This window comes from Corvus cornix, chromosome 20, assembly GCF_000738735.6.
Source record: "Corvus cornix cornix isolate S_Up_H32 chromosome 20, ASM73873v5, whole genome shotgun sequence".
NCBI classification, from domain to species: Eukaryota; Metazoa; Chordata; class Aves; order Passeriformes; family Corvidae; genus Corvus; species Corvus cornix.
In genome coordinates, this window is record NC_046349.1 from 8,081,174 (window position 1) to 8,105,478 (window position 24,305).

A 24,305-nucleotide genomic window follows, 5' to 3' on the forward strand; every position below is an offset into this window, starting at 1 on the left:
ACCTGCTGCTCCAGCCTAAACCCCCATGCCTGCCTGTCCTCCCGTGTTTGTGCTCATGAGCTCTCCTTCCACCCACGCAGGGAACTATTTTTAGCAGACACTAATCAAGTGTCATTGTTGGCTCTGAGCGTGGCTTTCAGTGGAGGGCTCCTTCTTTCACCAAGTGCTGGCAGGAACTCGGGTGTGTGTTTTCTTTTAAATCTAGCTGAGAATTTACACAGTGTGCCGCAGAGCAGTGGCGGTTATTTCGGGCTCGTCACACCCAAGCCCACACCGAGTGATCACCAGGTGACTCTCCATTTTGGTGAGGGCTTGGCAGAGCATCCCCCTCCCAGTCCTGCGCTGCCAGCAGCCTTGCCTGACCCGTCAGGAGCTGGCTCTGGACCAGGGATGCCCAGACAAGAGGTAAGTTTGCTGCTCTTGGCATGTTTATCTCCTGCACAAATGTGTTGCGTTGATACTTTGAATCCTGCAGGAAAGCAAAATGCTCCATGTTCAGCCCTGGAGGTCACAGCCTCCTCTGGCTGAATGCCCTTCATGTGGGGCTGGCTTCCCTTCCACTGAGGTCTCCCTGCTCTGTTCACTGTGTCCTGGGACAGATACAGAACGTACTCCTCACCACGTCTCGAGCAGCTCTGATTCAGCAAGAGCTGGGGTTGGGGTGAGCTCTGTTTCACTTTGGGTGCTGAACTCACAACAGGGACTTGGTGCTTCTTCAGCTGAAGTGTGATATGATCCAAACTGAACTTTGCAGAATCATAGAATCTCCTGAGTTAGAAGAGACCCACAAGGATCATTGAGCTCAACTCCTGGTCCTGCACAGGACACCCCAACAATTGCACCATGTGCCTGAGAGTGTTGTCCAAATGCTCCTTGAGCTCTGGCAGCCTTGGGGCCATGACCACCACCCTGGGGAGCTTGTTTTAGTGCCCAACCACCCTCTGGGGGAAGAACCTTTTCCTAATATCCAACCTAAAACATCCCATGACACAGCTCCAGACGTTCCCTCAGGTCCTGTCCCTGGTCATACACAGAGATCAGTGCCTGCCCCTCCACCTCCCTCAGGAGGAAGCTGCAGACCCTGACAGACTCCTCTCCGTCTCCTCCAGGCTGAGCAAACCAAGTGGCCTCAGCTGCTTCTTGTATGGCTTTCCCTCCACATCCTTCACCATCCTAGTGCAGCTCCTCTGGACGCTTTATAACAGCTTTGGTTTCCCTTCAGACAGGAGGAACTGCCTCTACTCTGGCACCAAGTCTTTGGATCGAGGGTGTGGTATTCTTCACCTCCCACCACTGCTCATGGCATCTCCCCTCCCAGGACTGTAGTCTTGAAGGGTCACAAATCCTTCTAGTCATGGGAAGTGACAAAGAATGACTCCGTTCAAGAAAACCAGAGAAAAAATTTATTATTGTCCTTTATAAAATATCTCAAATAAGTTATATAGGCAAATATTTAAATTAAAATAAATTAACTCCACTCTATGCTGGGACACGTGACTGTCCATAAAGTCAAACTAGGATTTATGTTTCTTTGAAAAAATATGCCCTAGATTTCCGGTGTAAGATTTGAAAAAAATATCTATGCTTGGTGAGAGGAAGGAGAAATCTGCACTGGACAGAGGGGTTAAGGTGCGGTGCTGAAGCTGCTTGGTGCCAGTGGCACCTCCACATCCAGCTAAGTGCTAAGAGCATCCTCATCGTCGCTCCAGTCAGGAGGAGCATCTGTCCCGAAGTACCGATCACCAAAATTCCCTGTGGGGAGAGAGAGAGTCACAGTGCAGCACTGTGGGAGCCTTGGGACACATCCTCCTGCCTGTCCTCATCACAGCAGGCAAGGGCACCAAAGCAGGTTTATCTGACAGCTTGAACAGCAGGAAAACTAGAGTGGCAGAAAAAGTGGAGCAGCCTGTAGGCTGGCTTAGCACCCGGTGGAGGTGTTTCCCGGCACAGCAGAAGTGAGAACAGAAGAACACAGTTAGCTTGTTTTGGGTGAACTTGTGGAAGGTGGCAGCTTAGGGAAGGAGGAGGGCACAGGGCTGCTCCAGCTGTCCCAGCCTGACTTCTCTGCCTGGGGCTGGAGGAGGCATGTGCAATGGCTCCTGTTGCTGACAAGGTGACGGCTGCCTGGCAGATCTCAGAGCCAGCATGGTGATCCTGACACCCACCTGGCAGCAGGACCCAGGAGGGGCAGTGGGGCTCTAGGTAATGTAAGGCCAGACCTAAACTGCTGCTGACAGTCAGGGCTTCGTGTCCTCTCCCCACCAGAAGCACTAAAAATCCCCTCGCCACAGGTCATTCCTACCAAGACACTCACCGATGCCGGGGATTATCCGGAAGAGGTCGTTCACCTTCTTGTCCACAGCTGTGGTGATGATCTTCACCCGGGGAAATGCATAGGCAACCGAGTGGACACCCATCTCTGCCATGAGCAGGGAGAGCAGGAAGATCTTGTCCTCTGGGACATCATGATCCTATAGGAAATGCACAGGGACAGCTCAGGATGAGTTACCCAAGCCTGTGCTGTGTGCCCTGACACCCTCCTTCCCATGGAGGAGCCAGTTCCAGGCACATCCCCTCAGCATGGCTGTGGCTGGTGCTTTGGAGGTTGCTCCAGAGCCAACCCCTGCCCAACACCGTCCGTACCAGCAGCACCCTCACTGCCATCATCGCCGCAGCGCCCGTGGAGACCGTGCAGTCCATCAGGATGACGTGGTCTTCGCTGATGTCCTTGGGCAACCGCAGGTAGTGGAGCTGGGTGGAGGAAAGAGAGAGCAGCTTAGAGGCTGCAGGCAAATGGAGCAACCTGAGCCCTTCTCTTTGAGGGGTGAAGGATTCCTCCTGCCTCTCTATCCCTGGGACCCCAGCTGTCAGCTTGGAGCCAGCACAAACACTTGGCAGCAAACCAGCCCCTGCATGCACAAGCCTGCTGGAAAAAGCCACTTGAGCAGCTTTCAAAGCACTCAACCCCTGCGAAGACCAACTCCTGGGTTGCTGAAGAGCTGTCAGGAAACACCTGAGCCATGCTCCCACCCTGCATGCAGACTAACACCAGGAAATGTCCTCAGTGGCCCCAGGCTTTACCTCCGGCTCGCCCGTGTTGCAGTTGGTCTGGATGAGGATGGTGCCGATGCGGACGTCCTTGCACACCGCACGCAGCGCCGGCTCCATGGTCTCTCCCGCTCGCAGGATGGACACCCCGGTGATCTGCAGCACACGGCCGGGGTGGTTGCATGGTGTAGGAGCTGCCATCACCCCACACTGGGTCTCTGCAGCGGGGGACTCTAATGGGCAACCCAAAAGCATATCCCTTCCAAGAGGGCTGCGCCACTCCCAGTCCAGGCTGCCACCCTCAGTGAGAGGGCACAAGTGGCACCCTTGGTCACCAACCTGCCTTTCCTGATGGTACAGGGTGTCATACTCATGATAGCAGGCACCAAACACAGCCTGATGGCAGACAGGGGTGTCCTTCCCTGCACCCACAGGGCTTCCAGTGCACCCCCACGGGGCAGGTCTCAACATTGCTTTGGCTTCCACTTACTTGCTTCCCGCTGTATGTCCTCCCTTCGTAGTCATGTCCCTGAGGGGTCTGGACTGTGCAACTCTACAAGAAACACGTGAAAACAGTTACCAGGGGCTCTGATGTGGCTCTCACAGGAGCCCTGGAGTCAGCCAGCTGCAGGGGCTGGACGCTTGGACACCAAGGCTGGACAAAGAGCTGTTACCCAGGGCCACAGCATTGCTCTGTAGCCTTGGGGAGTCCTGGTGCTTTTTAATCTGAGGGTTAAAAGGACTGATCCATGGGGAAGCTTGGAGGAGCAGCACCAGGACTGTCCTGGCTCCCCAGCAGTTGAGGGTTAGGAATCAGAGAAGAAACCCAGCATCTACCAGCCCTGAACCCACCTGGAATGGGAGCAGAGAGAGTGCGTGCTCAATTAGCAACCGCATCAACCTCTTGGAGTAGAAAATGAACTCGTCTCTGCTGGTCTCCTTGTTTCTAGAGGGGGAGAAAAGGCAATGTCAGCTCTGGACCTAAATGTGTCCCAGGAGGTGCTAGCAAGGGTCTGGCAGTCCCTGCCCCTTCCTGGTTCTTGTTTGCACCATCTGAACCTGAAACTGCGCTGTCTGTTTTAATGTAAAAAGCAGAAAAATTATTGGCAAGATCACTGAGCAGTAACTACACCGGTCCTCTATGCAGGGGCCACCACCATCTGCCCTGTATTGTGTCTCCAAGCTATACAGACAGGCAGAAGTGGATTGGGAAGCCCAAAGACAGGCCAGCCCATCCCACCAGTAGCTGAGCCCCATCCCACCCCAGGAGCCACAGCAGGGGCTTTACCTGATGATGGTGTGCATGCCCCTCACCTGAGGGGTGCTCTTCAGCACACTGAGGGTCTGAGGAAGGGGGTGGCACTGGTGGGCAGAGGCCAGGGCAGCCCTGAAAACCAAACACACGGTCAGAAGGTCTGGAGAAGGCTGCCTGAAGGCTGGAGCACAGCACATGGCCAGAGCCATCCTCCCAGATGTTATCTCATACTGCAAACACACACAGAGGCCCTCCAGCTAAACTGAGCGAGCAGCCAGCCCTGCCTGGTCCCTGTCATGGCAAAGGGACCTGCTCCCACAAACCGGGGCCACTGGAGTTAGGGATACCTTGCAGCCCAAGGACCTGGCCTTCCTGCTGGGCAGCTGACCCAGGTTCATGGAATAGTTTGGGTTGGAAAGGACTTTAAAGACCATCTTGTTCCAGCCCTGTGCCATGGGCAGGGACACCTTCCACTAGACCAGGTTAATCCAAGCCCCATCCAACCTGGCCTTTAACACTTCCAGGGATGGGGCAGCCACAGCTTCTCTGAAGGTGGCTGGCCCATCTTGGTTTCCACCATTTGGGAAGAAAGTAGAAAATGAAATCAAAACCTTCTCCTATTCCAGAGTTTTATCTGTTGATGGATCTTGGACTCATGGGGTGAGGAGGGGCTGTTGTGGTTGTCTCTGACCTACAAGTGCCAGATGTCACCAGGAGCTGGACAGGCATCCAGGCTGGCAGTGCTGGCACATATCTGGAATGTGGCTATTTCAGAGAGCACCTGGCGCATTCCAAATTGGGAACAGCTTCAAGACTTTATGGCTGGACAGGACTGGCTCTGTGTGACTCATTCCACATAACGAATAGGGCTGGAAGCTATTCTGGGATCAAGGGAACACCATTCATGGGGAAGCACACAATGGAGCCCCATTAGTCACTTCTCCCTGTGAGAGTGGCAGTAATGAGAGGAAGGTCACATTTGGCTTCCACAAGGCTGGGCAGGATGGACAAGCAACTTTGTCTGGGAGGAGGGCTGGGGTTTGAAAGCCACACATCAGATCACACACGTGCCAACGGCTGCATCTGGCAAAAAACACAGAGATGTTGGGGAGGCAGAGAAGAGAGCAAATGAAAGCACTGCATGATTAAGATTTCAAATCAAGCAGAAACCTGGATTAATGGCACACAGAGGCACGCAAGCGGAGAGGAAGACAGAGAAGATGGATAGGCATGAAGGAGAGCAGATATCAAGGCCTCCATCCACATAGCCATCTCCTGGTCTTTGCCAACCAACACCAAACAAGACATTCCCAAGGCCTGTGGGTACTTAAGGGCTCCTTCTTGCTTTACCAGCTCCAGTCGTGTGTAGCGGCTAAGAGTCCCCATGCAGGGAACGCTCCAGAGAGCCAGGACAGCTGGCAGCCGTGCAGAGAGCATGGATGGGTTGTGGTTCCCTTGTGGGCTTGCCCGCTGTGTGCAGACCCCATCGTTGGTTTGGGACAAGCAGCCCTCAAGGCCCCGGCCCTGCCGTCAGTGAAGCGAGCTCCCTCCGTTAGTCGCTGTCTCGCAGGTTCAAAGCCCTCAGAGATGCTCCCGTGCCAGGGCTGTGCTGCTGGCAGCACCCACGGCTCTGCCCCCACAGCCCTCCCTTCCCTCCTCCTGCCAGAGCTGGCCTGGGGACAGATCCTGGGGGCACAGCCCTACCTAAACCCCTCTCAACCCCCTGGATGCCAACACGTGGTGGTGAGGGCATGAGCCCTGCCTTGGGCAGATGCTGGTGCTGGCATGGGGGCTGCCAGCTCACCTGCTTTAGGGGGCAGAGACAGGTCCCCAACACAGAGCCACAAACCCTTAGCACATTGCCTTGGCTGGGTTTGCCCAGGTGACAAACTGCTGTTGCCTAAACCAGAAGAGCTGGTGGGGTCATCTTCCATCAGCACAGCTCACCAAGGAGCACAGGACGGAGCTTGCCACTGGCACTTTTCCCCTGCATCACTGCCAGGTCCATGTCACAGCATCCCACCATGCCAGTGGAGTGGGCAGCCCCTCTCCCGTTGTGATGTGACCCAACTCCTGCTCCCTGCCACACATGCCAAGGGTTTTCCAACCTCCATGAGCAGTGGGAACACCTCCCCTGCACCCCGAGCTGTCAACAGACCCCCAGGAAATGCTGTCAACATTCTGTCACCAAGTTTTCCACACCTTCCTTCAACACTCATGCAGTATGGCAACAGGGAGGTCTGGATACCACCCTGCTTGGAAACCACTCAGTGTTGTGGGGGTCTCTCTGTGGTACTTTCTGGGGAAACAGGTCCCATTTTTGGGATAAAGCTTCTCTTTCAAGTGCCCCCACTTCTGTCTGGCCCACACCGCCCCAGCAAAGCGGGACCCCATGAGCTGTCTGCCCCAAGATGCCCCGCCCAGGTTAGTGAGGCGGCTCACCCTGCACAGCCCTCGCCCACTCCCCGCCATTAGTGTCACAACCAAAACACTGCCATAAGCGTTTGTCTCCTCACATATCCCAGCGCAGCTTCCTCTGGTCACCCGGTGGGAGGGATGTTCGGGGAGACAAGACAGGAGACACAAGAGTTTAGGAGAGGGACAAACATGACATGAAAAAGAGGAGAAAGCACTGTCATTAGTCAGAGGGGGAAAAAAATCCCTCAACTGATCAATGGGTCTTGGACCTGCCTGATGCCTGGGCCATCACTGTACAGACCCAACACTCCTCCCTTGGTGACCAAGTCAAGTCACCACTGCTCTCCATGGCACTGGCTCCACTCCCGGCTTCATGAGGGAAAAGAACTGTCTGCTCTCACTGTCCTGGAGCCACAGCAGGGACACTGTCCCACCTCTGTCCCAGGCAGTACCACACTGCAACCTAGAACCACAGAATCCTAGAATGGTTTGGATGAGAAGGAACCTTAAAGATCAGCTCATTGCACCCTCCCTGCCACGGGCAGGGACACCTTCCACTAGACCAGATTGCTCCAAGCCCCATCCAACCTGGTACTCAACACGTCCAGGGCTCATGCCAAGTCCTCACCCAGGGCTCCACTTCACCCAACCGGCCCTGCCCCCAGGCAAGTTGCTTGTGGGCTCACAGGGGCGTCCCCCTCCTGCATGCTGATGATCTGCTCAAGCCTTGGAGAACATGGAAAGCCAAGAGCACTGGAAACATGGAAAGAGACCTGGCTCTGAACAGAACATTGCCTGCAGGGAAGACCTGGAGAGGGACCGGAGGCTGAGGGAAGAGCTCAGCCCTTCCACAGCCACCCCACCACTGCTGTCACTCCCTGCCCATCCTGGGAGGGAAGGAGGGAGCGCAATGCCTCCTGTCCCTCCCTGCCAAGACAGGACTGTGACGGAACATCCAGACGGGCGGCGATGAGCACGTCAAGAAAACGTCTTATTTTGGAAACTTATTTTTTCCCCTGAGAATAAAACTTTAAAGGGAAAAAAAAAAATGGAAAGAAGAAGAAAGAGAGAGAGAGAGAAGGGGTGACCATCTCCCAGGAAGACTTCAGGGAGCATCCTCAGCTCTTTGTGGAACATGCTATCAAGCAGGAAGCAGACAAGAGACATCGAGCTACAAAGGAGATGATGCAGTCAAGGCATTTCAAACACGTACACGGCTGCCTTTCAGGGCTGACATTTCAAACAAGGGCTATTAAACTGCGCCACGGGTTGATATTTAAAGACACAATTGGCAAAGGGCACGCCAAGCTGATCGGGACCTTGGGGGTGGGGAATATTGATTGGTGAGGGGAACCGGCTGGAAAGAGCGCTGGCTCCAGGAGCGGGAGAGCGTGGCAGGAGGGATGCAGAACAGGCTGGGCTGGGAGCACTGTGCCTCAGCATGGGCTGGCTGCTGCAGCTCCTGCTGCCAGGCTCCAGGAGGAATACCCACCTGGGAGTGCTGGTATGGAACTACATCTCCAGCATGAGCACAGTGAAACATGGGGGAAGCTGGACAAGAAATATCCCAAGAATGCTAAGGAACAACCTGTGCTCTGAGGGAATAACTGGGAAGGCAAGCATGGTCCTCTGGAGGTAGGGGTTTCAGGATGAAAACAAGCCTTGCATGTCCAAGGAAGGCACCACTTGCTTTAAACTCCACAGAATGCACCCATCTGAGTGGGGAAAGGCACTCCCTGCTTGTCCCAGCCAGTCCCTTGGCCAGAAGAGGCAGCCCTGCAGCACAAGGACCACAGAGACACCTCAGACGGGGGCCAGATCTGAGCATTCAGGTTTTATCCTACCAGCACAAAGCCCTCCCTGTGTCCCCACTGCCACCAAACAGCAGTGACTTCAGAACAACAACCGTGACATTTAGATGAAGCCATTCCAGACAAGAGGATGTGGAATTGTTTGCGATGAAAAGCCCGTATTTGCCAGGCACATGTCACTTGATGTGACTCTCCATCCACCCCACTCCTCTTGCAGAGAGACAGCAGGGGAAACCACAGCAGCAGTAAAGCACTGGGGCTCCAGCAGTGGCAGCAGAATGGGGTTTTTGCAGGAATTTTTTTCCAGATTTTCTATCAAAGGCATACATGGAAGGCTTAAACAGAATATAAAACCGGCTGTGGTGATCATGGAGGTGTTTTGGGAGGTCAGCGTTACCTTTCCAAACTCGCTATCATAAAACTTCTAATACTTTATGGATATATTAAATACCTGATTTTCAAGTGCAGAAAAAGATCACCTGTACCAAACACCCCTTTGATTAAAGAGGAGAAAGGAAATTTTATGTGTGTATAAGTATCTATCTATCTATCTATCTATCTCTATATACACATACATATTTGCACACATATTACTCTCCTCTCTAATGTTATTCCTGCAATTTTTTAAAGCAACAGATTTCTCTCCATACTAAAGAACACTTTCCCACCTGGACCTCCAGACACAGAGGGAAGCTTACGTGTCTGTATGGAAATGTCAGGCCCCAGGGTGTTAAACAAGCAAAGGGAAATAAAATAAAACATCCACTTGTCTAGTCTAGGAAATGACTGGCTAAGGCAGAAATAAGTAAAGCAGAGCCTTTTCCCTGTTCACCTCAGTTATTTTAAAAGCTCATTGTATACCAAATGTAAATTTTAAGGTTACTTGACTTGAGTATCTCCATTCAATGATGGAGACCTAAATGAAACCCATTTCCAGTAATCCATTCCCTCCGCTTCCTACAAGAATACCTGAAAGCCTAGTTGGCTTCTTAATGGAAGCAAGAGAGCTGAAGTCCCATCTGGGGCCACACTCTGAAGAGGTTTAGTAAATCAACATATATGTTATAGCATCCATCTACAGATACTGAGAAATTAGAAATCCTGTTGGATTTAGGCAGCAGGATTTTCTCAGTCCTCCAGAAGTGGCTGTGCATCCTCCAGAAGCTGTGGGAAAGTTGGTACCTCTGGCCATGTGAAGCTGCTACGCTCCTTTGGGTGCCACCAGGCAGATCCCTGCGTGCAGCAAGGGGTCCAGGGTTCCCACCACCCTCAAGATCACAGACTGGTTTGGGCTGGGAGGGACCTTAAGGAACATGCCATTCCAACCCTCTGCCATGGGCAGGGACGCCTTCCACTATCCCAGGTTGTTCCAAGCCCCATCCAACCTGGCCTTGAACACTTTTAGGGATGGGGCAACCACAACTTCTCTGGGCAACCTGTGCCAGGGCCTCACCACCATCACAGGGAAGAACTTCTTCCTATTACCCAATCTAAAGATCTCCTCCTTTAGTTTAAAACTGTTCCTCCTTGTCCTATAACTATCTGCCCATTTAAAAAGTGACTCTCCACCCTTTTTTCAAGATGCTTTGACTAATCTAATAATTGATGTTTAACGATATTTAATCATTAGGGATGGAGAGTGGCTCTGAAAACTGTTCATCTTAGAGGATGAAGAGAAATAAAAGAGAGTCTCAGGATGAAAAGCCTCCCTTCCTGCAGAGACCAGGGATCCCCAGCTATAAACCTGGCCCTGTCCCAGCTTCAGGGGTCTGCACTCAAGCTGGCAGTACCTCCCTGGGGAGCAACCCTGTTCCTGCCATCCCAAAGCCAAGGGGAAGGTGGCCTTTTGTCACTGTGGAGCGTGACGAGGCCGTGCGCTACGCGAGCTGCCAGTCCCGCCGCAGGTCGGGGTGAGGCCAAGTGGTGCCTGGCATTGGAAATGCCTCAGCTGCACAGACAGGACAGAGTGAGGTCTCTTACCTGACACTGAGTTCACGCTGCGGCAGCAACACAAAGACACAACGCAACCGGTATTAAGCATTGTCAACACCAGGGTCGTTTCAAGATAAAAAAAAAGGAAAAATAGGAGTATTTTCCTGAATTCACATGTAGCCTTTTGCCCTTCTTCCCCTCCCCAGGTCAATGAAAGTCCCCCCCAAGCCAACCCCTTGCCTGGCTCACAGCAGCACCCTGGGGGTGCTGGGTTTGCTGGGATATTCCCTGGCTGGATCCCAGGAGCTGGGGGAAACAGCCATTCCCCTTTCCTGGACTCTGCCTCAGGGCTGGGTGCCCTCCTCAGCCTGGAACTAGCAGGGATGCTGGGGCTCTGATCCTTCCTCCTGTGACCAAGGGTTTAGAAACCACCTTCCCAACGTGCCAGAGTTTAGTGCTGGGAATTCAGGCAGCCAGGTACTCCAGGAGGAGGAACATGCCAAGACACCTTTGCCCAAGAGCAGTCCCTCCTGATCCTTCTATCATGGGAAGCCAGATGCCGTGGCGTGCCAGCTCCCATCCCAGGCCTGAGCAGCTCCTGCCACCTGGGAGCTCCAAAAAAGACTTGAAAGAACCAAGCCCTACACTTTCCAGTGCATCTATCTCCAGGTCATGCTCCCTCCACCTCCCAGGACATCACTCTGAGCATCTCCACAACTGAAACATCACCAAAGCTACAACTGTGGGGCGGGAGGAGGCTGTGCTGTTCGGGGACAGCAACATAAAATGCCATCAGTTCATTGCAGGGTCCCAAAACACCAGTCAGGACTGGCCCAGGACAAACAGAAAACTTAAAGCCAGCAGTGGGGAAGTGATGGAGCATGTGCCTGGATTGGGGCTCAAACGTGACCAGACTTAGGATTTTGAAACCCGAGAGCTGCACACAGCACAGAAGTGGAAAAGTGGGCTCCTGACTGGAAAGCCTGTGCAGCAATGTCTGCATGGGAGGGAAGAGGAGAAGCCCAAGAGCTGGAGCAGTGGAGGGTCTGGGGCAATGCTGGCCCTGGGAGGGATGCAGGCAGGGGGACACATCCCTAGGATCATAGGAGGGTGGCTGGTTTGTCCCCTGATGATTTGCTGTCCCAGGGAGGGAAGGAAGCTGCTGCTGGACCACAGCTGGCAGAGGAGCCAGGACCAACCAGAGCACAGGGAGAACGCAGTTTCCTTCACTGGAGTGAGGGAGAGGGCTGAGAGGAGTTCACAGGGACTCCCACACCTGGAGCACAGGAGAAGCCAGGCCATTCCCACCTGGGCACCCAGAGCATGGCTCCCTGCCAGGCAAGGCTGTGAAGCCCCCTCACCACCCAAGGACTGGGCAGCTCTTACCTCTTCCAGCTGGCTGTGGACATGCTGAACAATCAGGTCGATGGCCACAGTGTTTCCACTCCCTGCAGTGACCCAAAAGCAAAAGTATCACAGAGCCAGAATTGTTAGATTGGAAAAACCCTCTAAGATCATTGAGTCCAACCATTAACCCAGCACCGCCAAGGCCACCACTAAACCATGTCCCCAAGTGCCACATCCACACACCTTTTAAATCTCTCCAGGGATGGTGACTCCACCAGTGCCCTGGGCAGCTTGTGCTAGGGCTTGACAGCCTTTTTGGTGAAGAGATTTTCCCTGACATTCAATCTGAACCTCCCCTTGTGCACCTTGAGGCTGTTTCCTCTTGTCCTGACACTTTATACCAGGGAAAGAAAAGTCACCCTGGTCAGCACCACAGGTTTTTTCCATGTTTCTTCCCTAAATTCCCACTGTGTTCAAAACTATGCTGCTTCCCCAAACCGCTCTTTCCTAGTGAAGCAGGAGACATTTCTGCTTTTATTAAATTCTTATTCTATAATCTGTTACTGGATATCTTCAAGTCACCTCCAGCTCTTAAATCACTGTGCTGCAGGAGCTCGTAGGGCAGGAGACTGGCTGAGGGAAATGTACAGACTTTCCCCATGCTTTTGGGGAGTGTTTGGAGAGCCTCAGCTGGAGGGACCTTTGTTTTGGCATGGGACAGCCACTCTGTGTCCTCACCAGCCAGAGAGAGACGGACTGGCTGGCAGAGCTGAGGGCAGAGGGCCGGGGTCTCTGAAGGGTCTCAGGGGTGCCACTGAGGACAGCCCTGGGCAGGTACCTCGGGGGACAACGATGTCTGCCAGCCGCATGGTGGGCTGGATGTACTGGTCGAAGGCGGGCTTGACAAACTTGTTGTACTGCTTGATGACACCCTCGATGTCCCGGCCACGCTCGCTGATGTCCCTGCGCAGGCGGCGCACCAAGCGGATGTCTGAGTCCGTGTCCACAAAGATCTTCAGATCCAGGAGCTGAAAGGAGAGTGGAGGGGACAAACCCCACTGGGTCAGGTGTGGGACTCAACCCATCATCCCCTGCTGCCCTAGGTGGGGCTGAGCCCAACCCGGCCCAGCACCCATTTAACAGTGCCCAGATCTGCTGTGCTCCCTCCTGCGCGGAGCTTCTCCCTGGAACCTGGCTGGTGCTGCTGTGAGTCCCCTGCTGCCACCTTACTCTCGTGTCCCCTGAGACTTGTCCTGCTCCAAACTCTGCCCCTACTGCTAACCAGCTCCAAAACTTTGGCTGGATGTTATTTAAGAGCAAGGAGGAGACAAGAGGAGTTACTGTCCATGACACACACCAAGCACGGGCTTCTTAATCAAAGAATCTTTGGATGGTTTGAATTGGAAAGGACTTTAAAGATCATCTCATTCCAAGCCCCTCCCACAGGCAGGGAATTAATGCTGGAAAGGATCCCAGCATAGCAGGGCAGCTCATGACTGCCCTGAATTGCGAGAGGCAGGAGTGTGGATGCTGAATGGAGTCTCCTGGGGGATTCATCCAGCTGTCCACTGGAGGTCATCCTTGCTCCAGAAAAGTGCAACCCAAGTGCTTGCTTGGCAAGGGAGGTAACTTTAGACAGAGCTTGGCTAAGTCTGTGCATGGCTCACTGCCTGCTGCAGCATTTGTCAGGGCTGCAAAGATGGAGACAGGCTGAGAGAGCTGGGGTTGTACAGCCCGGAGAAGAGAAGGTTCTGGGGAGACCTTAGAGCCCCTTCCAATATCTAAAGAAGCTCCAAGAGAACTGGAGAGCAACTTTGGACAAGGGCCTGGAGTGACAGAGCAAGGGGGAGTGGCTTTGCAGTACCAGAGGGCAGGGTTAGATGGGATATTGAGGAAATTTGTCCCTGTGAGGGTGGGGAGGCCCTGGCACAGGGTGCCCAGAGAAGCTGTGGCTGCCCCACCACTGGAAGTGTTCATGGCCAGGTTGGACAGGGCTTGGAGCAACCTGAGGTAGTGGAAGGTGTCCCTGCCGATGGCAGGGGGTGGAATAAGATGAGCTTTAAGGTCCCTTCCAACCCAAACCATTTGATTCTATGATAAATCCAAATAATCCCCAAGAGAGCCTGAAGTGCTGGATGATTCCCTGCCAGAACACCAGGCTCTGTGCAGTAGAAGTTCAGCAGATTTGCCTATGGCTGTACAAGCCACAGCACGCAGTGTGGAGGTGGGCTATTTCTAGTTGTGTTTATGCACCAGCATTGCCAGGAACCAGGTCACCACTCGGCTCCTGCTTCCTGGGCACGAACGGCTGAGATCGAGGTATTTGCTGAAACACTTGACCTCTTCCAGGGGCTCTTCCCTGGCCACTGCAGAGTCAAAGCCTTTTTCTCCTGCACAGGGAAGTGCTGCAGCAGTTGGTCTATCCTGGAAGAGAAGGTCACCTCCCTGCTGCAGGACCTCAGGAGAGAGCATCCTCCCACCATCTCACCCTGGAACTGCTTTGAAACCCTTCCTCACCTTCAGGAGCTCCTTGTCTGCAAATGCCATGATGCCTTCGAAGATAATCACATTGGCGCCATACAGGGTTTTCTGTGGAGTCAGAATGGATGTGGTTAGGCACAGATCATCTGTTCAGAGGTGCCCTGTCTCAGGGAATCTCTCTGGGTTGTGACTGTGACAGCTCACCCAAAAAATGCACCCTGAGCCAGGCACACAGCAGAGGGTGACAGCGCCAATCGGACTGCAAAGGGCAGGGGCTGGAGGGGTCCAGCTGGCTCCCCCTCTCCCCTGCCTTGGCTGTCCCCCACCTTGTCCCACCCCCTCAGTGTCCCATACCCATTCCTTCTTCCGGCTGTGGGTGGTGAAGTCGTAGATGGGGATCTTGACGCTCTTGCCTTGCTTCAGCTTCTTCAGGGTGGCGATGATGAGGTCAAAGTCAAAGGCGTCAGGGTGGTCAAAGTTGAAGTCGTTGCTGGCTGCCTGCTCCTGCTGCTGCTTGGTCAGCACCTGCCACAGAGCAGAGCTTAGGGCACGTGGCTGGGCAGTTCCCTCCCCACTGCCGTGCCCAGTCACCTCTTCCCTGCCCCAAGAGCCACTGGAAGGGAAAACCATATGCTTACCCTAAATCCACAATATGTTTCCTCACCAGGGGTTACCACACAATCCCAGATTGGTGTGGGTTGGAAGGGACCTTAAAACTCATCTCATTCCAATGCCCTGCCATTGGCAGGGACACCTTTCACTAGATCAGGTTGCTCCAAGCCCTGTCCAACCTGGCCTTGAACACTTCCAGGGATGGGGCAACCACAGCTTCTCTGGGCAGTGGCAGCCTGAGGAGCCTGGCCAGGCCAACAGGGGTGCAGCCTCACCTTGTAGAAGGAGTCCATGGACAGCAGAACCACCCACGGGACATCAAGAGCCTCAATGATCATGGTGGCCACCGTGGTCTTCCCAGAGGCGCTGCCTCCTCCCAGGCCTGCCAGGGAAAAGGTGATGAAGCCACCAACCCCAGGCACAGCCCTTCCCACCATAGGCTGGAGCCCAGGTCCTGAGCTTTTGCACTAAGCTGGAGGAGCCTCCAAAGAGGGAAGTCACAGGCACTCCAAGAGATTATCCCTGAAAATGTCAAATGGCATGTACTGGAACTGCCAGCAACATGCCCAGCAAAAGCTGGGAAACCCATCATTAGATGGTTATGTAACACGGGGAGTGCTGGCACGGGAACCAGCCCAGCCTAAATCCCTAGGAACTCATGACAGCCCAGGCAACAGGAGCTGAGGGAACAAGAAGCAAAGAGTGTGGTTTCCTATAATCCATCACCCCCCCTGCACACTCCTGGGTTCAGCCCACCCAGTCAACGCAGGACTAACCACAGGGACTCCCCCTGCTCCTGTCCAGGCTGGATCCAACCTCAAATTTCCAAGGAGGTGGTGGGGCAGGAAACCCACCACAATCTCCTGCAGAGCCATGGGGCAGGTGGTCCTGATGCTGCCTGGGCAGTGTGGAGGTGGCCTACCTATGACAAAGGCCTCCTTGGACTGTGTCCCGTGCTCATTGTACCAGGGTGGCCGGCCTGCTGTGTAGATGGTCCTTTTGCTGGTCCGCAGCAGCGGGGGCTCAGACTTGCACTGGCTGGTGGTCCGCTTCCGAGGGGGCTTGGTGGAGCCCACAGTGGGATACAGCCGGTCCAGGGATTCAGCACTGCTGTTACTGGGGTGGGGAAGGGAAGGAGCACAATTACCGGGGGTGGGGAAGGACACACGTTCCCACTGTGTGGGAGCGGGGTCTTGGGGGATCCTATTGTACAGGTGAGGGATGCAATGGAAGAGTGGGACAGCCAAGCACAGCTGTGCTGCAGCACTACCAGCACCCACATCTCTGTGACCCACGGCCAACACCGAGGAATTCTCACACAGAAGCAATTTTAACTTGGAAGAGGTGCCATGCAAACATCCCTCCCTAAACTCCTGCTGTTTGAGGAATGTCTGTGTGAAATAAATCCCCCAGTGAGCTCTCAAAGCATGGAGGGGTGTGTTACAGGGGGCAACAACACGCCTTGATGTGCCGAGGGACCTTTCTTGGGGATGGAAGTCAAACACATGGGCTACAGCACAACCATCCTCATCCCCCCCTCCCCAATCCCTTTTCTCTCCCCACTTTGAGCGCTCCACTCCCACCCAAGCTCTAGTTCTCCCACCCTTTTGTCCCGAAGCCCCCAGAGACAAGCCTGTTAGCTGGGCAGACCTAGGCAGTGCTGGGCAGAGCCATCAGCTTTGCCTTGGGAGCTGAGAGAGCTCTGAGCTCACCCAAAGCCCTGCAGCTGCTGAACAGTCTCCCTTATCTTCCCTCCAGGAGAGGGAGAGGAACAAGGCACCCTCCAGAGCCCTTTCCAGCTTGGCAGGAGGAGAGCTGTGGCCGGGAGGCGATAAGCAGCCTCTGGCCAGGAGATAAGCTGCAGCCGCTGCCTGGCCAGCTAAGGGACAGGGAGGATTATTTATGCCAGTGCCTGCTCCTCCCTGCTCCTGTTCCGCTGCCCCAGGGGAATGTCTGCTCCCTGGGAGAAAGTGCAAAGGGCTCTCCTGGCTCATGCTGCTCCTCTCCCCAGCCATGACTGGGCTGGAAGGGAAATCAAGAGATCTGGGCACCACTGGCTCCAAGCTGTCACTGGTACAGCCGGCCGAGCCAGCAGTGCTTTGCTGCTGCTCTGTTATGGCTTGCTCTTGAAAGGGCTTAAACTGCAGGGCTTTACAGATTTTGGGTTGATTTTAAGCTGTTTTGGTATGAAGATTAATTCCCTTCCCTCCCCCAGCCCTTTTTAGAACAATTTTAGATAAAGATCAAAATTTCAGACAGGCCATCTGTGTGTGAAGTGACCCAGCAATCCCCACCCTTGCACGGCAAACAAGCCCCCTGGGCAGGGTGGGATCCCCCTGGCAAACCCCCCGGGCATGGCAGGATGCCCACAGCACACCATCCCTACCTCCAGCACCAGCACATCCCTGTGGAGCAGGCAAGGAGACAGGGATTTGCCTGGCTTTGCCGAACTCCTGCTAACAAAAGGCAGGCTGCAGCTCCTGCCCCTGTTACAGGACCTCTCTCACTGATGTCCACCCTAAACTGTGCACCCCCAGAGTCCCCCACAAGAGTTCAAGACACCAACACCCCATCCCTTGCTGGAGCCCATCAGCACACACAGCCAGTTCCAAGCATTGCCGGCCTTGGGTTCAACCAGGAGCCCAAAACACCCCAACTACGACTCTTAAAAAGCAACCTCAGGAGATGACACCCATCAGGAAACCTGGGTGTCTTCCTGTGAAAAAATGGCTCCTTCCATGAGGAACAGCAAACCCAGGTGGGATGTTTGGATCTCCTCTCCCACTGGTGATGCTGCAGCAGCCGTTATCCCCTGGTGCTACTCCCAGAGCGGGGCTGACAGCAGCCGGTGCTGCTGGGGCATAAACAACGTCACTTTGGCTTGATAAAAGCAGAGATGACAAAAACACAGTTGTTTACCAGAGAAGAAAGTGGTTCCTTTCATCCGCATCCCAGCCCCTCTCCTGGGACCGTGGTTATTCCAGAGCCGTGCCGCCGGCGCAGTGCCGTGGGCTGCTCGGATGGTTTTCCTCCAGGATTGCACGTCAGTCTCCATGTGACAGGCGAACCTGTCGGGATGCTCTGCTCCTTGGTGTCACCCAGCACCAAGCTCTGCTGTGCCAGCCTGCAGATCCTGACCGAGGCCACTATTCCCAAAGTGACTCCAAGTTGGTCAAAGCTCTGTTTTTTGGAGCTGGAGTGGAGCTGGAGCAAGGCTGAGCTCTGCTCCCACTGCCTCCAACCAGCATCAACATCATCCAGCTCCTGCCAGGAAGAGGTTTGGACTCCGACAGCTCCACCAGTGCCCGGAATTACAAGCAGTGCCCAGAATTACAGCCACAGCTCCACCCTGCTTTCCGAAGTGTCATCTCTCCACTCTGCTCTCCAGGGTGCCTGCAGCACACCCAGGGTGTTGGCACAGAGGGGACATCGCTGTGGGACGCAGGGACACGCACCCCTGGGAGAGGAGCGGAGCCATCCCCCCCACACACCTGGGACTGCTCTGGGACGCAGCACCTGAATCCCATTCCAAGAGTTGGTGTTCTGCCTTACCTCATCCAAATAATTCTGGACTTTCACCAAAATTCTACCTATTTCTATCAGTATCATCTACACCATCAGTGCCTCTACAGGTGGCTGATATTCTACACCTCTCAAATCCACATTTCCCATGATTTATTTGGGAGAAGCAGGGCTGTGGGGCTGCAGGGCTGTCCTGGAGTTCTCCAAAGGTCATGCCTTTTCTCCTAATGTTACACTTAAAGATTTGTGGATGTTTTCCACGGCTGCCTTTGCCAGGAAGGGGCTCTTCTTGCTCCAAAGGGACAGATGATCTCAGCCATCTCCATTGGCCATTCCTCCCTATCCCTCTTTAAAAATTCCCTGCAGCAGTGCTGAAGCCCCTGCAATGCCCTGACTCGCAAGGTGAAGCCCCCCGAGAATGGGACTCTGTTCAGAGCTGAAGTCAATGCCACGGCTCTCCCAGAGGAAGGTCCTTGTCCCACATGGATCCTCCCCAGCGGAGCAAACCCCTGGGGTGCCAAAGCCAGGCAAATAGGAAAGGAAACATCACCCTGGGCTTGCCAATCCCTCTCCTGCCAAGCCTTCCTGGAGGGCTTGGCTGCCACAGCTCTCTCCAGGCTGTCCCCAGCTTTTGGGGATGCTTTGCCTTCCCTGTGGCTGCTGCATCCTTGCTGGAGCATCTCAGAGGAAGCCTGGGGGAGGTCCTGCTCCTGAGAAGGGCTCTCCAGCTCCACTGCTGTGCCAGCACAAATGAAGGAAGCATTTGCTCCTGCTTAGTCCAAGTATGGATTTACTGAGGTGTGAGGGACACCCCTCTCCTTCCCCACCATGCTCCCATCCCCATCCCTGTGCCCTGTGCTCAGGCTCTCTGCACCCTGCTGCCTTCAGAGACCCCTGAACACCCTGGATCTGTGCTGGGCTGGGAGCGCAAAGGCAGCAGGTCCAAGAAGTGCCCACAGCAGCAAGGAAAGATGGCACAGCCCCAAACCTGAACTTGGCAGCAGACAGGAGAGCATGTCCTGGGCTCTGCGCCCCGTAAACAACCCACTGACCGAGCTCCCAGCCCTGTGGACCCCCCGCCAGCCCCCCACAGCCTGCTGAGGTGCCGGGCTGGCTGCAGCCATGTCCCATGGGAAGCTGATCTTTTCAGATGGGAATTGGGGCTGAGGGACTGGGACAGGAGCCACCAAGAGTTCACTCCAGCAAACAAACAGGAAAACCAGCAAATCCCACCCAAAACCGAAGCAAAACTCACCTGCCATCTGGCCCGAGGGCCCAGCAGCCCGAGATGCGGACACTGGAGAACGCTGGGGGGCTGCTCATGTCCCCCTGCCGCCGATCCAGGGGTGATCCTGGACTGAGGGTGTCACCCCCTGCCCCTGTCCCTGTCCACACTTCAGCTCCTGTCCCACAACCTCTGGCACTACCAGGGTGAGAGGGGGGCTATGCCAGAGGGGCTCCCAGGGCGATTCTTGGGGCACGGAGCCAGGCACAGAGTGTCTCCCTGGAATGGGCACTGAAGGGTCCCAAGAGGCTGGGGTGAGGCGGAGCCCCAGCAGATCTGGGGGGCTGGAAGATGGAGGCAGGAGAAGGGAGCAGAGCTGGGGGAGTGTCTGTGCCTGGGAGCTGCGAGGCGGTCAGCAGCATAAGAGGATAGCTTAACCTCCAGATTACGTTCATTACCTGATATTAATAGCACTGGCTTGATTAAAGAAAAAGAGGGGGGGTTGGGGGTGAGGTGACACCTCCCCTCACCACCCCCAGCACAGGCAATAAACACCAGCCGCGGTGTCTCTGCTCCTGAGACTGGGGGTGCTCGGCTGTCCTGGACGTGGGGGCTCAGCAGGGAGGGCACCTGGAAAGTGACATCCACATCCATGGGCACTGGTGAGTTCCCAGGGAGCTCTTGACGCCATTGGGGAGGGGGCTGCAGGGGGGCAGGAGAGGATGACCCCAGGGCAGGGGTAGCCAGCCAGCACCGCCCATGCAGCTGGTGGAGCAGCTGGGGCTCAGGGCTGGGGGCTGCTGGCCATGTTGGGCTTTTTGGTCCAGGACTCACACCCCTCTCCCTTGGCTCCCATCCGTGAAGGTCTGGTTGAGGGTCCCCCGCCCCAGTCACTCAGCTTCCCCAAGAGCTGCCCCTCACTGTCCCCTCTGCCCTGGAGTAAACAAGTGGGTGAAACTCAACACCCCGGGGCTGCGGGTGGCTAAGAATAACATCCCGCTGGCTGCTGTGCCCGGCCATCCACTCCCTCAGCACCCCCTGCCAGCTGCCCCTCGCCCCCCCGGGCCAGCCGGCTCCTCTCCCAGCATCAGCCTCTCCAGGGAGGGCAGGGAGCCTGGGCATCCTGCGGGAAGCCCAGGGAGCCAGGCAGCTGCTGAAGGGCAGGACATGTGGCAAAGGTGGGAGATGCTGGGCACCATGGCAGGGGCAGCTCAGGTCAGCCCTGGAGCAGAGGCTGGGGCAGTGCAGCCCTCAGCCCACAGCTTCTGGCTGCCAAGGAAGGGAGGAAGTGGTGCAGGACACACTAGAGGGCAGCCAGGCTCTGCCAGGGACACGGAGCATCCTGACAAAGTCCTGTGGCCACCAAGTGAGACCCCAGCCCACCCCAGCATGGTGAGACAGGAGCTTGGCCTCTGCGCACCCCCTGCTGAGGGGTTTCAGGGAGGTGCTCCCTCCTGCTTAGCACCAACACCTGGAGATGGGGCCAGAAACAGAAAAAGACCCTTTCCGCCTCCTCCTCGAGCCATCAAGGTTGTTCCAGAGGCAGGGGAAACACACTGCCTCACAGAGTCCTCAGGAAACCCCCTCTGCTCCTACTCACCAATGGGACCTGCAGAGCATCACCTCGAAAGATGGAAACCTGATGGGAACCAGGAATGAGGGGCTGGTCCTGAGGCAGGGGACAGGGACAGGAGGGTTTTGGGGTAACCTGTCCCCAGCATGAGCCGCAGCTGCTGCCCCAAAGTCAGGGAAGTGAGCGATGATCAAAGGAACTTTTGCATCCCTGATCTCTGCCCGGACTCCCCTCTTGCTGTAAAAGCTCTCTCAGAAGTTTAAAAATAAAACTCTCTTCCGGAGCTACTTCTGTTCCCTCTCATTAAAGAAGCAAAAAAAAAAAGCCAAGGGATGCGGGACACGGCGCGAAGAGCCCTTGCCCAGGGATATTGTTCCTTATCGTGTGCTCCTGCTGCCACTTTTCCTGCCTTTGTTAAATGTCCAGGCGACAGGAGCAAGTCTCCCAGCATCCCACACGACATTCCCACTGGGCTCCCAGGTGGGACACACTGGCTCCAAAGGCCAGCAGTGACAGAGCCTTCCTGCCGGCACAAATCTCCTCTGCTTCCCAAGCCCCTTCCTACTTTCTGAGCTCTTGCACAGGTTGAAATTCCTGGGTTTTGGACTTTTTTCTTTCAGGTGATTTTTAAGAGCAAATCCCTCCTCTAATGGCAGACATAAAATTGGGAGAAAGAGGAAAGCAGGCACGAAGGCCAGGATCCCCTTTCCCTTCTGGTGATGGCAGCTGCTGGGTGGGTTTCCCCTGGAATTTAAGGATGGAAGCTGGACTGCATGTGGATTTTCCTGGCTTGGTCACAAGTACTGTTAGTGGATTGGTGTAAGAGCTGCAGACACACGAAGCCCATGGTGGAAGGATGCCTGTTCCCAGGAGAGAGTCCTGCTCCCAGATCCCACCCTGTGAGCAGCACCCACAGGAGTGTGGAGGTCAAACCTGCTTCCTCCATCGCTGAGCTGAGCTTTGTTGGGCTGGATCTGTGTATGTTGGCCCTTGGCTGGGCCTTTCCTGTCCAAGAAACCATCCCAAGGGAGGGACGGAGGAACCTGCCCATGCAATGAAGAAACCCACCCGAGGCATGGAGGAACAGAGCCAAGGAATGGAGGAACACGTCCAAGGGATCAAGGAACCTGCCCATGGGATGGATGAACCTGCCTGAGGGATGAAGGAACCCGCACAAGGGGTGGAGGGACCTGGCTGCAATCCCAATGCCACGCCATGCCCATGCCCATCCTGGAACCCATGGAACATCCCTCCCGGTTTACCCAGCCTTGCACCAAGCTCTGTCCTGGCCGGAGCCGCCTGGAGCCGGATGGTTCATCCCAGCAGCTCCGTGCACAGGTGCTCCCTTCCAGCTCTATTATGGTCTCTGCTCCCTCACCACAAAAGGACAAATATTTCCCTCTGCAAACCCAATTATCTGTTGCTATTTATAGCGAGTGGAAGCCACAGTGGAAGGGGCTCTGTTACACAACCCAGTTACTCATCCCTCGCTCGGCCAGCACAACTCAGGGAGACTCCTTCCTCTCATCCTCATCCTCATCCTCATCCTCATCCTCCCACTGACTCACAGGCAGCTGCCAGCAATGGATTTAGCTGCTGGCACATGCAGGATGGGAACATGAGGGATGGGAACAGGCAGGATGCTTTGGCACTGACGCTGGGGTTGGTCGGTCGGTGCTGTGGGGTGTTGGTACCCTGCAAACAGGGATGCAGGGATGCTCCATCCCTATAAGCTTTGCCACATCCCCAGCGCACCAGTGACGATCCAAATGCAATTCCCAGATATTTGATGTTTGGGAGCAGTCAGCCCCTTGAGGGTTGTGCTGGAAAAGGGGGTGGAAAATAGAGGGGAAACGTGACTGTGTGCGGGGGGTGGGGGGGAGTTACCCTGTATGGGGGTTTTGGGTGGAAAAGTTTAGGTTGTCCCACTCTTCATCTTGGTGGAGTGGATGCATGTACCAGCAAGCTTGGAAAATGGGAGGCTGTGGTTTATCTGCTGGGAAATTAAGGGCAAAACCATAAAATAAGGGAAATAAGGGAAAAGGTAACAACGTGAAAGGAAAAAAAAAGGGATGTAAATAAACAAGGGATAAAGCGGGGGTGGGAAGAAATGGTTGTTGGGAAAAGCGAAGGGATTTCACGGAACGATGGGCTCGGGGAGGCCCCACTCGCGGAAGTGGCATCGGGGGGGACGGGACCGGCACCGCAACCCCCGGGGCCCGCGGGAAACGGGAACCGGCGGCTCCGGGGCGCCGCGGTGTCGGTCCCGTCGCGGAGGGATTATCCCGGGGAAAAGAAGCGAAGGTATCTTACCTGTCGTGAGGTTCTACCGAAGCCCCCTCGGGCACCGGGGCCGCGGCCATGGTGCTGCGGGGAGAGGCGGAGCGGCGCGGAGCGGCGGGGGCGGCGCTGCCGCGGGGATCGCCGGGACTTGTAGTGCGGGATGGAGAGCGAGCGGGAACGGGAGGGCGGGCGTTTGGGGGTGATTTGGGGTGTGGATGGATGCTCTGGGGGCCAAATGGAGGCTGTGGGCATGGGTAAGAGCTGTGGGGGGACATGGGTCTATGTGGGCACGCCTGGGTGCTGTAGGGCACATGGGGTGGGTTGTGGGGTGCAGGTGGGTGTTTTGGGGTATAGGTGGGTGTTCTGGGCATGGGTGGGTGCTGTGGGGCTCAAAGTGATGCAGTGGGTACCTGTGGGCGCCATGGGGCGGCTGCGCAGGAGCACCCCTGCCCAAGACTGAGGGGTGCAACACACCCTGCAGCTGCGGGGCAGCGCGATTTAGGTGAGCCCGGGCTCAGACACCGTCTCTGGGCACTGGGGAGAGCTGGGGAGACCCCGGCGCTGTGGGAGTCCCGGGCTGGGTGGGATCTGGTTTTCCTCGGCATCGCGCTCCCATCACGCCGGGTTCCCCCAGGGCTGAGGTCTGTGGTACCACATGTTTGGGGAGGGAAAGGCAAGCACCGCTCCTGGGGTCCCCACCCGTCTTTAGGGAGGCGAGAGCGCCCAGGGGAAAGGCTGCGTTCTCAGCCAGCAGCGAGCTCAGTCTAAATCTGTCTCTGACTTGGGTTCAGAGCCAAA

The 24,305-nt window shown here is 55.5% G+C and overlaps 1 protein-coding gene and 1 long non-coding RNA gene across 4 annotated transcripts; one reads left to right on the top strand and one right to left on the bottom strand.

Annotated features, from left to right (window-relative positions):
- Positions 1-235: 235 nt before the first annotated feature.
- LOC109144306 lies at positions 236-1,503 on the top strand. Its single transcript, XR_002044978.1, has 2 exons — positions 236-405; positions 1,223-1,503. It is a non-coding gene; the product is annotated as an uncharacterized LOC109144306 (long non-coding RNA).
- UCKL1 (uridine-cytidine kinase 1 like 1) lies at positions 1,381-23,616 on the bottom strand. Of its 3 annotated transcripts, none has more exons than XM_019284421.2 (15): positions 23,538-23,616; positions 15,827-16,020; positions 15,180-15,286; positions 14,647-14,817; positions 14,329-14,400; positions 12,650-12,839; positions 11,851-11,912; positions 6,820-6,839; positions 4,337-4,435; positions 3,901-3,994; positions 3,539-3,601; positions 3,082-3,204; positions 2,644-2,751; positions 2,315-2,471; positions 1,381-1,752 (listed from the first exon to the last, which is right to left on the bottom strand). In XM_019284421.2, the coding sequence occupies exons 1-15, from the start codon at positions 23,585-23,587 to the stop codon at positions 1,676-1,678; spliced, it is 1,587 nt and encodes a 528-aa protein (XP_019139966.2). In that variant the 5' UTR covers positions 23,588-23,616; the 3' UTR covers positions 1,381-1,675. The 3 variants fall into 3 exon arrangements, with proteins under 3 accessions (XP_019139966.2, XP_019139967.1, XP_010395199.1); XM_019284422.2 differs by lacking the exon at positions 23,538-23,616 and adding an exon at positions 19,682-20,036; XM_010396897.3 differs by lacking the exons at positions 6,820-6,839; positions 23,538-23,616 and adding exons at positions 10,513-10,529; positions 19,682-20,034.
- Between the last annotated feature and the right edge of the window lie 689 nt (positions 23,617-24,305).

Bases quoted from the DNA above. Each gene is read 5' to 3' on its own strand.
- UCKL1 (XM_019284422.2), bottom strand. From the start codon at position 19,749: ATGAGCAGCCCCCCAGCGTTCTCCAGTGTCCGCATCTCGGGCTGCTGG. The intron at 16,021-19,681 runs GTGAGTTTTGCT...TCCCCACCCCAG, and splicing joins GCCCTCGGGCCAGATGGCAG to TAACAGCAGTGCTGAATCCC. The intron at 4,436-6,819 runs GTGAGGAGACAA...TTTGGTTTTCAG, and splicing joins AGGAAGCTGCGCTGGGATAT to GGCTGCCCTGGCCTCTGCCC.